Source organism: Leptonychotes weddellii, chromosome 6, assembly GCF_054177405.1.
Source record: "Leptonychotes weddellii isolate Sample4059 chromosome 6, ASM5417740v2, whole genome shotgun sequence".
NCBI classification, from domain to species: Eukaryota; Metazoa; Chordata; class Mammalia; order Carnivora; family Phocidae; genus Leptonychotes; species Leptonychotes weddellii.
In genome coordinates, this window is record NC_138374.1 from 28,153,148 (window position 1) to 28,169,266 (window position 16,119).

Below are 16,119 nucleotides of genomic sequence, written 5' to 3' on the forward strand. Positions count from 1 at the left end.
TTCAGAAAATTACATAAGCCCAGCAAACAGGTATTATGAAAATATCAATATAAATCTTGTCTAGCTGAAAAAAACTTTTTAAAGTGAATAATCCAAAGAAAATGGAGGATGGGGAGCATCAAATTAGTAAAGGCACAGAATTACAAGGCAGTGTGGCACCCAATTCCAAAGCACAATTTTGAAAACAACAACTTCTAGTTATCTAAGAGGTCATCTGGAAAGAATTTACCATTAAAAAAATTACCAACTTCGATTACCACATACATTTACAGTACACCTGGAAATCTTACCCTTTCTGTGGATTTTTTAAAAACGCATTAAAATCTTAAGAAGTAGAAACCAAGCTTTTAAAACAGCTTTTCACAACAAAATTTATTAGAAGAATAGTGGTTTTGAAAAGTCTAGCATCCAGTGAGAACTACCATACACAACATTACAGCTGGGAATGTTTCTCCAAAATGTCATGGTCAAATAATACAATGGAACCATTAAATCTTACACATGCACGAAAGAACTAGCGCTTCTGACATACAATGCAAAAAAAAGGGGACCACATGGATTAAAATTTTAAGTACTCATCACATACATTAAGACACAGCTTATTTTAGTCCAGTCAAAAATCAGAACTGCATTTAAAAATTTAATGTAGTGCAATCAAACCAAAAAACTTAATTTGTGATCATAAGTGCTCTACTACATAAACATTGATCATAGCAAGGAACAAAAAGTTCAAATCACACAGTACAAAAAAAAATCTGTAAATAAATATAAACTACAGTACAAGAGAAATATTAAATTATACAATTCCGTCAAACTGTAAACAGTATATTGAAATGAGGTCCATAAGAGTAAAGGGGGTTCCTGTTTTGTTGCATGACACTTGAACTTCTAGAAATCTGAAAGATGCCATTTTCCGTATCTTCAAAGGCTATGGGTTTTATATATGGAGGGTTCCTTTTAGATGTAAGATATCAAATATTAAAGCAGAGGAATAATCTATTTTGTTAACCACAGATAGTACTGTAGGAAACAAAAGGAATCTTAAAGAATAAAGACCTCTAGTAGACAAGTCTTAATAGTAAAGATGCAAAGGGCTAAAACACTGGAATTAGAACTTCACATCATTAGAAACTTGTCACTGAGGACTTCAAGGCTACAAAATATACTGAACAAATTGTCTGCTGATATGGAGACCTAGACCTCTGCTAATTTTTTGACATTTACATACTCGTGTTACAACACCAACTTTGGCAGAATCACTACTAATAAACTCAGAGCACTACTGGCCCAACGGTTCCATCACAGTGGCCAGTGCACAGAATTCTCTAAAAAGACATTGCATAAACTAGAATGTAGAGGTCAGACACCCAAGGGCCAGTGCTTGAATTTAGTAGTAGTGTGGTGAAGAAGCAAGAGCCACATCGAGGAGGAACTGCATCTGTTAGAGTTTACAGAAGCAGCAAGGAATGTCATTTAATTGTGCTGGCTATTAGTGGCATTTAAAAATATATAGTTCGTGTGTGTGTGTATGTGTTACCCATGTGCTGGCTATACATTTATGCACATTTTGTTTTTTTAAATACACTGTTAACAGGAACCCCCATATTATCTGCTCAGTAGTAATAACTGAATATATAGAATGCCACTATAAGAGTGTGAGGCACCGTGTGCTGGAGAGTTATATGCAGCTTTAAAATCTGTTTGGCTGAGTTATACCTGGATACCTGAACTGAGTTAAGTTGACATTCATCAAGGATGTGCTACCAGCACGTCGAAATAAAAGCAAAACAGAAAAATACAAGTCACTGTTAGGTTTAAGAATAGCATCAAAGTACCTGAATTGAGTGAGAATAGTGTGTAAACTGTCCCTGAGGGTTTTTAAACAGTGTGTACAAGTTGGATTCCTAAGAACATTAGTTTTATTTAACAGTGTGGACTGATAAAATACCAATGTCTGACAGTTTAAAGTGGAGGTTATAAAGAATTATATGCAAACACTCCAAATGTATAGTTTATACATTTCTTCTCAAAGCAGCAATAAGCTGCTGTAAAGTATACATCCCATCAGAACAAGCAACATGTGGGAGTCCGATAAAGGTTTCTATCTTAGTCTGGTTTTCTGACAGCACAGCATATCAATATCCAATGACTATTATCTTTCCTATATCAGAATGTAACTAATTTCGACTAGCAATATAGGATTAAACTTTTAATCAAACACTTTGCTATTACATACTAAAATTCCTTAAACTTACTAAATGCTGGTATACTAACCTAGTTAATTATCCCCCCTCATTTTAGAAATATACCCTTCCACAACTTAAAAACATTAAGATCCATTTTCAGTCCTCTGATGTAAAAAGCATGTCAGTGAATTAATATTAAAAATTTACACAGTAAAAAGGCTTGAATTTCAGCCAAAGATTCTAAATACTGCTCATTCCCTGAAGACTTAAAGGGAGAGAGAATCCCTACCCATTTTCCTAGTGATTTATTTCTCTAAAATGGTCTGACACAATTTTTCATGTTGGGGAATTTTCCCCTCACCTCCTCTCAAATTCCAAATTCTTAAGCCTGAAATGCTTAATGAAATGGGAAACGTGAGGCAATCATTTGGAATTGCTTGAAAGGTACAGAATGTTGTCTTTTTTTTTTTTAATAAGACAAGAATTATTTATATAAATGTGATCTGACCCCGTATTATGTAGTTATGCTTTATATTTTTAAATAATCACGCTAAAACTTACAGTACCTAAGACTCTGAAGATAAATTAAGACTTTAGTGTTGTAACAGAAAAAGTGCTGAATTATCCCTTTTCTAGTACTTTAAACATTTCGGACAAGTGCTTTCCTAGTGACAGTAAAGTTTACTATATACCCTTCCACCAAGCAGGAAAAAAAAGTTACTGGATGAAAGAAAAGACTTTTAGGAGTGTAGCACCGGGTATTTACCAAATAATAGATGTAATGTTTCACTTATTCTGAGGGGTAAAAATATTCTAGATTGAAATTCTATTTGGCTATTGAATGTTAAAAATCCCTGCTCTACTGTGTCAATGTCCTGTGGCCAACCCCCCCCACCCCCCGCCCCCAGTCCCCTTACACACTATCCACTGAGAATCTAATCTCTAAAGAGATTATTTTAAAATTTATGTTTTCAGGACATACCTGAGAAAGGGTGCAATTATGCAGAACAAGGAACCCAAGACTGCACTAATACTGGTTATAGGTTCATAAATTCTTTCCCAAGACAAATCTAAAAAGTCTAAGAGGTATGGATCTTCAAATACGTCTTACTGCTTTAGATTTTTTTGGTATGTGTGTAGGGTCATTTCCAGTGTTGAAAAGATCACCTTGAGTCTGTTCAAAGACAGTTCAAGATGGGGTAAAAGAGTTCATTTCCATATTCAAACTATAAAGATTAAATATTATGATTATAATATTTGCTACATCCAATAAATCGATGATTAACTAAAAGTGCTTGTTTTTCAGCATTTATCGATAACAGCTCTAAATGAACTGGAAGCCTTAAATTACCCCCCAAATAGTTGCAGAATTAACTCATGTTTTATTGTCAAATCAACATTAATTAGCCTTGATTCTCATTTTCAAACCATCTACAAGATTTTTCTATCAAATGAAGGTGGCCCAACTTTATCACATTATCTATCCTGTGACTCACCGTTAGTATCATAGTACAGAATCTTTAGCCTCTTCCCAAGTCTACATACTTTCCCATCCTACTCCTTACCCCCGCCCCCCATCTCCTTCATAACATTTAGGGCACACAGCTACAGGGCTAATGTCTGTTTTTTCAAAAGGCAACTGTGAGTTTATTTGGGAACAAGAGAGAGAGGACATGCAGAGAATTTCCTCTATTTTCCCTTCAGTCACCATGTTCACAAATCCTGTAAGTCTCAAGGACAGAATGAATAAAAAAAAAAAACTAAGACGACTTTGGAGGTCTGCATTCCTTGTACCAGAATTATACTTCTTTCCTTTTCAATAGAGCTTGAAAGCAATCAATTTTTTAAGCCCCTATAATATAGCTTAATAGTCTTCAAAATGGGCTGTTTGGCTAAAGCCATTAAGTTTCTAATAACACTGGCCTGACCATAGTATTAATGAAGACCTAATTACAATGGAAAGGTTACAAGGAAAACAATTTTTGATATCTTCAATGAAGGTCAAAATTTAACCTATAACTTTCAATGTCTTCCATAAAAGATTAAGTGGAGCAATTCAGTCTATTGCCATATTCTATCACCAATGACAGCAACCTGAATATATAGAAAAGGATGGCTCATACAAAAACAACCTCTAGCATTTAAAGAAAGAATAATTACAAAAGCAAAAATATGTGGTTCAAAATTAAATCTACAGAGACAATAGCTATTAAAGAAAACGACACCAAACAGTCACTTATCTGCTATAACCACTCAAAACAATTTCAGGTTCTGACATTGGGTTGACTCATTAATTTGTTTTAAAAAAATAACTAACTGAATCCAAGCTTCACTATTATGGGTAAATGAAATATAAGAGAATCACAAAGGCTTAGAACCAGGCCTTGCACCATGTGCTTACTTGGGCAGGGGGAGAACACATAGCTCACTAGCAGCTCAAAGGTTACTAAGTACTGCCTAATGACAGAAGGTAGTTATGATATGGGCTTTTGCAGGTAGTCATTTTTAGTCTAATTTAGAGTTCTCTCCAGAAAATTGGGACAAAACTTCTCATTGTGCCTTACTGTTTTACTATCTGATCCCATATAGCTCATATTATAGCTCAGGTAAGATGTTGGGGAATGAAAATGCCAATTGGTTGAGGTAATGGTTTATATAAGATAACCAGAGTTCTAAAAGCACTTCAATATTGTAAAGTAAAAGTGTACCAAATAAAGCTAATATACACTTCACACTTGTTGAGCTTGCTCACCAGAACTGAACAGTAATTAACTTCACATAAGGACCCCTATTATCACACAAAGCCTTACTCATATTCATGATCTGCTGCAGCAAAGGTTTATCAAGCAACACCTAAACTTCAGAGTAACAACAAACTTAATATTAAAAAGTATTATACACAAATATAAATTATGTTTCTTGAAAGAGAGACCTTTGTCCTTCATGGTATTTGGGGAGCAGAAAAAAGTGTATAGCTCATCACAAACATAGTTCAGAGTCACTAGAAAGCCTACTGAACAAAGTAATATAGTATATTACATTACTATCAAGCTTCATGACTCAACTGTCTGAAAAATGAGAAAGCTAATGATAAAAATACCAACTAGATATTCTTCCACAGGATTATTCAGTATTTTTGACTTTACAGTGCCATGGCATATCTGTTCTATAATATCAATGTTCTCTCATTTAAAAAACAAAACAAAAAAACCCTCAAGAATTGATTTTCAACACATTATCTCCTAACATCAGTTTGAGTAATGTCATCATCTGCCTACTGGAGAATGAGAGGAGAAAAGGCTTTTGTGACAAAGACAGCTGTGAACTATACCTTCCCATACCATAAAAATGGTCAACTGTTGTTTGGGCCATGCAAAACTCTGATAAGCAGAAATTAAGCATGCGAATAGACCAATCTCTATTACACATTTATCAGGACGTCCCCAAACTAGAATATCTACACTGAAAGTGCCAATACAGAACAGTGGCAAATCAAGAGAGAAATCAAATATTAAAAGATCACTGCGGCACCAAGACTGACAGCCAGCCATGTGATGAGCCACCTCCGAGAAATACATGGTATAATGGAACTCTGAACACAAAATTTAACATTAAAAGTGCACCTGAATATTACCAACTAACTTTACAAAACCTACAATAAGGTAAAATATATATCTTTTGAAATATTCAGCAGCTTTCTGTATTTTTTTTTTAAAGATTTTTTTCTGAGAGGCTCATGAAATTTAAAAGGGACCACTATCTAATTTCAACCATGCTTCACAAAACAATAATGGCTATTTTATATTGCAGTTACCAATGTAATGCAATTAGTGCTTTAAAATAATCTACACTCAAAAAAAAAAAAAAAAAAAAAAAAGAGACCGACCGACCTTTGGAGGAAATATGCTTATTCAAAAGCTTCTTGGAAAAGAAAATTTACCTGAATATCAAGTCATGACTGATCTCAAGTGTAATGTTTAAAAGCTTCACAGACATGAATATTACAATCTTCAGGTCTCAGGACTTTTAATCTGAGAAAGTTTAGAGTTTGGTTTGTTTTTAAATTCACTTTCTAACCAAAACAAATAATAGAAGTACTCAAATTTTCACTATTTACAAGTCTCAGCCTACAATCTGAAATGACACAATACAAGTTCTCTTATTTAAACTGCAGCATTAAAGGGTAGGCACACCATTCTTCTGCTGCTCGATTGTCATCCACTGAAACACACATAGAAAATATTTATGTTAGTAAAATGATCACTCCATGTACACTACAATGACAAAATTTACATAACTCATACATCACTTTATAGACTACCACACAGGATTAAACCTCTCTGAACAGTAAAACTACAAAAGTTGAACTTTTAGGGCCAGATTTTTAAATGGGCCTTTAATGATGCCTTTCTGAGAGGGGATAAAAGCAAGCACAAATTAATTGCTCAAAGGACCTTTTTGCAGCAATCTGGGCTACCAAATACCCCAAACGTCAAGCGAAAAGGTACCATGGCTGCAATTAATTGTGTGTGACAAATTACTGAGTGTGGAACAAAGGAGGCATTCCTTCATAAGCTTAGCCCTTTGCTTTCAGCAAACTTTCTATAACTTCCTTCAACTGCAGATGAAAACCATATATTTCATAAAATATTTTTATTGCAACTTCTAGCTAGGCTAGAAAATATTGCAGAGTCATATACTGCTCTGAACCCAAGCTCCTTTTTCTGTTGAGACTAGAAAGCTAAGAGAAACAGGCTCAGTCATCCACGGATTAAACTGCTACACAAAATAACCAAATCAAAAGAGGAATCCAAGCCCAGGCTATGTCAAGAATGAGCAGTGCATGTATTTCAATAACAGCAATGGTGTGCCTAACCTTTGAACACATAGGTTGCTGAGGGAAAACTATCCTTTACCTAATTAACTGCTCCAAAGTTGCCAGGCAAGAATTTATGCCTTGGGAATATTGGACCTACTTCTCTTCAATCTCTTAGTATCCATCTGAAATCATCAGCCTCAATTTAATGCTCCAAGTTTTATTTTATTTTACACAAAAACTCTAATGACTTTTTGTTTGTTTTTGGTTAAGCATTTAGAAGGGCCTGACCACCTTTCTCAGCAGATTAGATAGGGTGTATGTGGTGTGGATTTTGTTTTTGCACCAACAGTAATTTTAATTTGGTCACAAGGCAAAATTAAATTTCATGGGCTTTATTTATCACTTATTCTTGCAAAAAACTGTAGGAAATAAATATTCTGAATTTAATTACTGTAATTTGAAAAGCCCATCTCAAAAAAAGCTTAGATGCTCTTCATGGAGTGCTTATATAAACATGATCTGAAAAGTCCTGAATTGTGTGCTAAATAACCATAAAAATCAGCTAAATATCAGAAAAAGTTAAGTAGGGGATAGAATGCAGGATGCGAGAGAAAAGAAAAGAAAAAGAAAGAAAGAAAAAAAAAAGAAAGAAAGTTGAAAGCAACAAATTAAATAAAAACTAAAAAACAACCCATCCCCCCTTGTTCTAGTATCTGGATTAAAAGAGAAATTCTGAGCTTGATTGCTGATTGAACTATCATTAGATGTGAAATGCAACCTAAATCATATTAGGTTACCTTGGGGTTGTGTTTTTTTTCTCTCACCACAAACATGGATCCTTCATTCATGTGGATATTTGGGCAGACTACTGAGGCTGTAAAATCTAGACACCACTTTGCAATATTATAATTACTTAAACACACTTCTTTCCTTACTTCTCCCTTTCCCCAATAAACAGATCTTGAATATTTTAAACTAGTTGCTGCAACGACATCCAGTCGTTAGTTAGCACATGATCAAATCTGTAAAAGGTTTTAAGAATACAAAGAAACTTAGTTTGTTAAAATGAGGCATCCTCTATTGTTTTATGTAATGTACCCTGACTGCTCCTGAGTAAGAACGGAGCTCGTCCTCCATGAGATAAGGCTATATCCTCACTTGTTGGTGAGACCAAATTCTACCCTTAGAAAATACCAAATAAAATTACAGCAAAGGTAGTGTTACAAAGTAATTAACCAAAGCATTTCTGAAGGTAGTGTGTGCACATTTTCCACCTCCTTTCCCTCTGGGTGAGCACTAAACAGATTGCTGATTTGTTAAGTAAATTTAATAGTGAGAAGAAAATCATAAAATGTAAATTGACCTAAATAATTACGTATCACTGAATAACCAAATTTCTTTAATTCAAAGGTTCATTGTTCCTAGGATTTTTTTTAGTTTAATCCTTCAATTAGTTGAAATGTAGAAGAGAAACACGAATGATTTTATAAGATGGCTTTCCAATTTGTAATGATAAAGCTCCCAGTATGACAGAGGTGGTTTCTAAAAGGGGGCTTTTTTCTTTTCTTTTCTTTTCTTTTTTAAATAAAGGCAAATATAACTTAAGAAAAAAAAAGAAAGAAAAGCATGCAGGCTCTACAGGCAAGGAGTCCACTTCCATGTATCTGTTCTCTGTGAGGTAACTCAATTCTCTTTTGTAGAGAAACATGCAAAAAGGCCAAACAATATCCCGAGCCATACTGCACATGAAAATTTTAAAATATGCAACATTCAGAATGCACCTTTCACCTCTGTACACACAAGTCAATGCGAAATCTGCAAAGAAACAAGTGTCACAGTAAATGGAGTCAGGTGTAAGCAATGATAGCTGAACAATGCAGTAGTGCTCACCCAGTTTGTACAGTAATTGGCACTCTACAGTATTCCTACTCATTTTTTGATTCATTTGCACTTTGTGCTGCCTCTCCCTGGGGATCTAATTCAATCTTTACAGAAACATCTGGCCCCTCCGACCTCACTAATTTCATCTTTTTCTTTGGAGGGTTTTTCAAAGTGCCCAGCCTCTCCTTTACTTTGTACTCCAGTGTACTGTGGGGAATCCCATAAATACTCTGAGCTTTGGAAACACTCATTTTTCCACTCATAACCACTGAGATTGCTTCCTCCAGTATCTCACTGTTGTACTGTCTGTAACGCCCTCTTTTCTTCCGAGGCTGCTTGGAACCAGGGTCTCCTTCTTGATCCGATGTGGGATATGGCTGTCCAGAGGTAGACTGCTCAGCATCTGAGCCCCAAGAATCGGGTCCAGCATCTAACATGCTTTTTCTATTTTGTTTTGGAAGAATAGCCCTTAACTTTTTACTAAGCGCGCTCTCCGTTTGTGAACCCATTACCAAAGAGCTATAGCTGTACTGATCACCAGTGCGAGACTCCCAAGAAAGATCCATTCCTCGAACTTGTGGTATCTTTAAATCTACAGGAGATGCATGGCTCGCATCCTTTTTTCCATCTTGTTTTGCTTGAAGTGCCATTTTTGGAAAGGCAGAGTTTTCTGCAAGAAAAGGAAGGTCACTGATGTTGCTGAGTGCACCATTTCCCCTGAACTTCATACGGCTGAGGTTGAACTCATAATGTGGTTTTGCCCAAGAGGCTTCCCTGGATAATATTAAGTGTTGTCCATGATTCTGTAATCCAGATGGCCCAAGGCTGGCAGCTGTGGACAATTGGTTTCTGCTCAGTAGTTCTTCACTAATCTGCAGGGATCGAGCCAATGGAACTTTGAGTGATGTGGAGTGTCCAAAACCTTCCCTGGTTCCATCCTGTAAGCTTCTTGGAGGTACCCCATCACCACTCCGAAGTCCGTCTGGGCGGTACTGGCTGGGTCTCCCAGGTCGCCTAATTGGATGGAAGGAAACTGATGTGAGCAGGACTTGCACAGGTAGGGAGGGATGGGTGAGGGGACCACTCCTTTATTAGAAGGCCTTGCTTGGGTAACATCACTTTGTGTTATTTATTTATTTTTCTCTAAAATTAAAAAAAAAAAGTGGTCTCGGCAGTTAGTTTTAGAACTTGTTCACAAAAAAAGAAAAAGGAAAAAAGAAAAAAAAAAACCAGGAGCTTTTTGGGCAAAGAAAAATTAAACCTGTCAGCTGGTCTCTGGTTGGGTTCACAAATTTTCGGAGAAAAAGTTTCGCGCAACTGTCTGAAAATAGCACCTTAATTATTAATTACAAAGTAATCATCAAGTCTCCATAGATCTACACAGAATTGTGTTACCAATGTGACGTTACCACTAAACAAGTACAGTAATAAAAGAGTAAGCCAAATTATTTATTTTAATGTAACATATTCAACATTCATGACAACCAGCTATAAAACTGGAACCATTTACAGTGGTGGAACCCATAGATAATTACTCATTTATCCCACAAACAAGTTGATGTTCATTATCAAAACCAAACAAGTTCAAATAACATTTCTTATTTTGCTTGGGGAAAAAAAAATATGGCTACCAGCCCCAAGGGGAAAACCCAAACCAAAACAAACCAAAATACCCATCGCATTATAACTTACCACACTTCTTCATTTTAAAACACTATTAGTTGCAGACACATGAGTACCACTAATTTTCCACTTGAAATAATCCAATCTTTAAAGAAACTGCCCTTTGTTTTCCCCAAACTTTGTTCCTTAAGTTCTACTCAAAGTTATTACTGTCAGAGGTATGTAAGCAATTTGTAGTAGCAGTTTTCTTTAGTTAAAAGTGCCTCTTCTTAAAATATCAAATATAAATTTTGAAATTTTAAGTGGATAGCTCTCAAATAATATTTAAAAAGTCAACTATTTACACAAAGTTAATTCATAAGGTTTCCATTTTCACAATAGATAAATATTATCAATGATAAAACTGGTAACTGGTAAAGCATGCCCAAGGCTAATAATTACATTTACTAGGCACAAAAGTGGAACTTTGAAGAAATAATGATAAACCAGCTATGTTCTCCAAAAGTCTACAGGGATTCTGTGCTGTTATCAGTAAATAACATAATAAAGATAATAATTAATATTCAACTAAAAGATGGGCAGTCATATCGGTGCTTTTGTCTTCCAGAAAATCATACACATAAAAAACTCTTTCCATTCAGAGGGGTCAACCACAGCAACTTCAACCATATTATACATGGACTTGGTGGCCAAGTTTAAACTAAATCTTAAGCAAGGGATTCATTTATGCAAACCACACTTAGGCTTCTCCTACATGTGTTCTTAATTACACAATTCAAGTTTTCTGATATATAAATGGAATCCAATGATTTGGGACCACAATGACTTGTATCTAATATAAACTATAGTGAAAAGAAGGGCTTAAGAAAAAAAGATTAGTAAACTATGCAAACTGCATTAAATCAATAAGTTACTTTTAGACTGAATAAAGGAGGAGAGAAAAAGGAAAATGATGGAATTTTAGAGAAAATAAAGGCAGCATTTTAGAAGTCAGCAAAGGAATTCTTCAATTTGAAGGTAATTAAGAGAAAGTTGAAAAAGGTTAGTCCATTTAGTGTGTACTTATTCCTTTAACATCTAAACAACTTCCCTATGTTGGTATTCTAAAAGTTAAATGAACCTACATATTAACTAATTTAACTTACCAAAGTTACTTTTCATGTATGAAGTTGATTTTTTGGTTACAACACAATTTTATGGAAATCCTTCCCAATATGGTATTTAAATGTCTTCATTAATACCTGACTTTTCTAAGTGGCTTATTTATACATGTAGAGGAGAATTAAGACAATTCTTACACTATAAAATTAGGTGGTCAGAAAATTCACTTTACTTTGCTAAGAGTTATCAAAACTGAGCATGTAATAATGTCTTGGTAGCATAAGATGATTATCCCAACATCTATAGTCTTAACCACTTAAAAAACAAAAAATACATACAATTACATTTTCTGAACTGCCACACAAGAGTTAAAACTGCAGTTCAATCAACAAATGAAACCAAACCAACCACAAAACAAACAAGAAAAAAATGAACAGCCTCCACATACCCACACACTCCATTAGAGATACCAAGTTAAGTACTGGAGCCCAATTTTCATTCAACAACTTCAGCACACATAATACTGCCTTACATCTGAACCCTGGAATTATTCAGGTTAGGTTTCCCCCTCTCAAACACTCAACAACAAAAAGGCCAAAGACATTCTTGCCATATTTTTATTCACTCACTATCTGTAGTGACCTGGCAAAACTGATCTACACTAGTCAATTCTGGACTTCACAGATTGTGTTTTTACTTGAGAGATGGACTAAGTAACTTACTAAAGGCCCACTTACAAGACTGTTCCTCTGAAGATTTTTTTAAAAACATATAATGGAGATTTGCATCAATCTTTGATAAATTGTCTCCTATAAAACTGTGGAAGGCTACAAATATTTTCCCTTACCCGTTCCCTTGAGTACTGGAGCAGCCTGGAGAATGGCTCAGGGACGTGCTGCCAGCACACGGACTTTTCTTAGTGGACAGATCAAGTACACCGTCTGTAGAGACACAAACAAACACCTGAGGATATTAAAAACTAGGAACAAATGTGGACTGAATAGACCAAAAGTGGCAAAGCAATAGGCCTAGTCAACCATGCAGATACACTAGCCATATATGTGAGTTAAGTCAATTCGTTAATAGAATCAGGATTATTTTCCCTCCTAAAGTGACATACATTTAGCAAAGCTTGTTATATCTAGTATCTCCAAGGGTTAAATATTTTATCAGTAGGGCAAAAGAAAAGGTACAGCATATCACTGAAGATGTTAGGATATAGTGAGATATTAGAAATCGCAATTTACACAGAATGAAGTTCTGTAATAGAACTATTAGACTACATTTTCTAAATTTACCTTTATCAAAGCACGTGAGTTTTTAATGCCACATCATACAAATTATAAAACCAAATTCCTCAAGAGCTAAGTCTACCTGAAACACTATAAGTACATAAAAGTTGGATTTAGAAAATTTTATATAACACAAATCATTTTAAAATGTAAGTTTATATGGTTAAATTACAATATGTATATACAAAATATTCTGTAAAATGAATCAGATGTTAACTGTTTATAATTTTCATGTGTCCTAATTACTCTTCAGACACATCTGCAAAAAAATGTGTATTTGGATTCAATCTTTTGGAAAAAATCTGCAGAGATTCAAAATTCCCTTCTTGGTATCTATAAAGGCAAGGTTTTTAAATTAATAAGATATTACAAACTAGTGAGCAAAGTTTAGGGAAAGAAAGAAGAATGAAATAGTCTTGATACTGATGACAGCCTAGATGTTTAGCCATTTTTTTTTTCTGTTAAAACATAGAATTAGAAGACCTTGTTTTCCCACAAAGACTTTGTTCCCTCATAGACATGTCTAAAAAGGAAAACTCCTCGTCTGGACAACTTTTAAAGCTGCCATTCTGTCCAAAATTAACAAAACAAGCTAATACTCCATGCTTCTGATTTTCAGTTGGTCAGCAGAGAGGACTTTCTATCTAATTATGTTAAAAACTGCCCCCATATAGAACTAACATACGACTAGTGTCTGAAGACACTATCACTCCTGATTTCATGCTGTTAGAAATAAATATGTGACTGAGTTTGTAAACCAAAAATCCTACCCTCATACAGAGTAAGTGTTGTCCTTTAGGGTCACTAATATTTCTAAAAATATAACTGTAATCTTATAGAACAAAGTGTCCTATTAGACATCTTAACCCAATTAGACATCTAATAAGCAAATACACTGCTTAAAATATTTCCAAAGACACTATTATTTAAAGACTTCCAAATCTGTCTAATCAAACAGGCAATATATTTTAAGTCTACTTAAATATACTAAATATACTGTGATTTCATTGCAAACACATGAGAAGTAATTTGGGAAATATTTTAAAAATTTTGTTTCACTTAAAGACTATACACTCTAATCCCGTCATCTAGCTTAAATTTCTGTTGACAAGAGCATACCGTCAGTACAACATATCTCTTAAGCATAGCACCAACTAGGAGTTAAATTAGACTAAGTAGCACCTTTATACGTTAATCTCCACTATTAATACTTTAAATACAATCTCTATGCTGTCGTTCTCCTATTGTAAACCTGAAGTTTTTAATGCAATATTTTGAGCAAGGAGTTTTTTAATGAAAGCTACCAATCTTTGGTAAAGATAAACCTCAACAAAAAGAAAAAGCACAGAAAAGCACAATTTTGCTTTTGGTAACCGAAAGTAAAAGTACACTGATCGATGTGAACATATGACAATGAGGGGTTCTACTAGGAAATCTCAGAATTCTGAGATTGTGATTGCTATTCATTACCCAGAAACAGGAAAAAAGCAAGAACTACTATTCAAAAATACATTTTTTAATAAACAACTAAAGCCAGTCCATTAAGTATAAATCCCTCTTAAATCACTTAAAATAAGCAAAAGAAAGTCCTTTCAAAGAGGTTCTTCATACAAATTAAACTTTTTGCAAAATGAACCTGTATTTCTCACCAATAAATCTACACATCTCATAACTTTCTGCACACTCTTATAAGATTTCTATGACAAGGAATCTCATTAGAATAGACATCACCAATTTACAATCTGTAATGGGTCAAGCAATGGCAGAATTGAAATGCTCACTTCATCTTTGTGAAATTAAAGGTAAAATGAGATCACAAAGCAACAAAAATATTTAATCTATTTAAGACAGTAAACTTTTCATAAATTCAAGAAATATGTGCTAAGCAAAACTGATAACCTCTTAAATCAAATTTTCCCTTAATTAGGATCCTCATCCAAAAATTAAAATTACCTTTTGGAAATATTCTAAGATTAGTTCATATTATAGCATATACACATGGATGTGTTTGTGTATTTATAAAATACTGAATACACTGAACCACCTGGTGTGTCTAATGTCTTCCTCATTATATCTAACCCCAGGAGTTTCTTTTTTAAAAATACAAACAATATACATTCTTGCCTTATAATTTCATTTGCAGCGTAAAACTTCTACCTAATAAGACATATTTATTTCTCAGATAGGTGCTAATTCTAGAACACCGGTGGATAGGGGGAAAACTTAATTTTTCATAGGGGTTTTAAAAACAATGGCTATGGCAAAGTTTTGGAAAGTATAAAATATTTACATAAATATCAAGTAAATTAAAGATCAGTAACAACTGTATCCACCTAACTTTCCTGGGTGGTACATTAATCGTGACTATGAACTACTGATACGTAAGGTAGCCATTTTATCTGTATTTCTTCTCTATCACTGCAGAGTCAGGAATAATTTAAGAATCACATTAGTTTTTATCCTATTATTGTTACTGATGCCCTACTTGCCAATAATTTCTTTTCTCCCCAAATTAAAGTATTCTGATTGGACAGAGGAGACCTTGACATCAAACCATACCTTGTTCGCTAGGTTCTGACTGAGACTTTCTGACAGTAAGGTCCAGAGGTGAGTCTTGGTCAGCCATGAGAAGTTTGCTGAGCACAGGGTTCTGAGTAGTTGCAGCCGTGGGAGAGGTGGTGACTGGAGATGCTTTCGGCAGGCTTTGGTTCTTTGTGCTATTGGGCTGGCTGGGGTCCTGAGTAGAGCTATTTTTTGAGGTATATTCAGCAGCAAATTGTTGGATCATTCGCTGCATGATCTCACGGGCCACTAGGGGAATATTGGGGTCGGAGACCCAGGGACTGTCTGTAAACAAAGATTTATTTACTTTTAAATTGGGACAATGTACTAAAAAAAAAAAAAAAAAAGACAGCTTTCAAGCAAACATAAAATTTCATTTTATCTTTTTTCTTATAATGCAGTATCTTAAAAGTAGTATTCCCTCTCAGAATTCTATTTTTAATCTCTAAAAACTTGAGTTCCAGATTTTTAAAAATAAAATTTTCATAAAATCATTTCTAAACACCATCCCCTCAATATTATGAAATTAAATAAAGGGATAACAAATAGTATATCTTATGGGTAAGAATCACTTACCTGATACAGAAATCTCAAACCCTTCTTTTATGAAATAATTACCCCCCTGTTTACCACCTAGAGATCATTTCTGGTTTCT

At 34.5% G+C, this 16,119-nt stretch overlaps 1 protein-coding gene across 7 annotated transcripts in view; it reads right to left on the reverse strand.

The window, feature by feature from the left end:
* LCOR (ligand dependent nuclear receptor corepressor) overlaps positions 1-16,119 on the reverse strand; it is a 146,731-nt gene that overhangs the window by 28,621 nt on the left and 101,991 nt on the right. For 5 of the 7 annotated variants that reach the window (XM_081823714.1, XM_081823717.1, XM_081823715.1 and 2 more), the window contains 2 exons: positions 15,462-15,749; positions 12,458-12,551 (listed from right to left, as the gene is read on the reverse strand). In XM_081823714.1, the coding sequence (XP_081679840.1) occupies positions 12,458-12,551; positions 15,462-15,749 (382 nt within the window). Of the gene's footprint in view, positions 1-357; positions 9,901-12,457; positions 12,552-15,461; positions 15,750-16,119 lie in introns of those variants that run through there. The other 2 variants (XM_081823723.1, XM_081823722.1) reach the window with 2 other exon arrangements.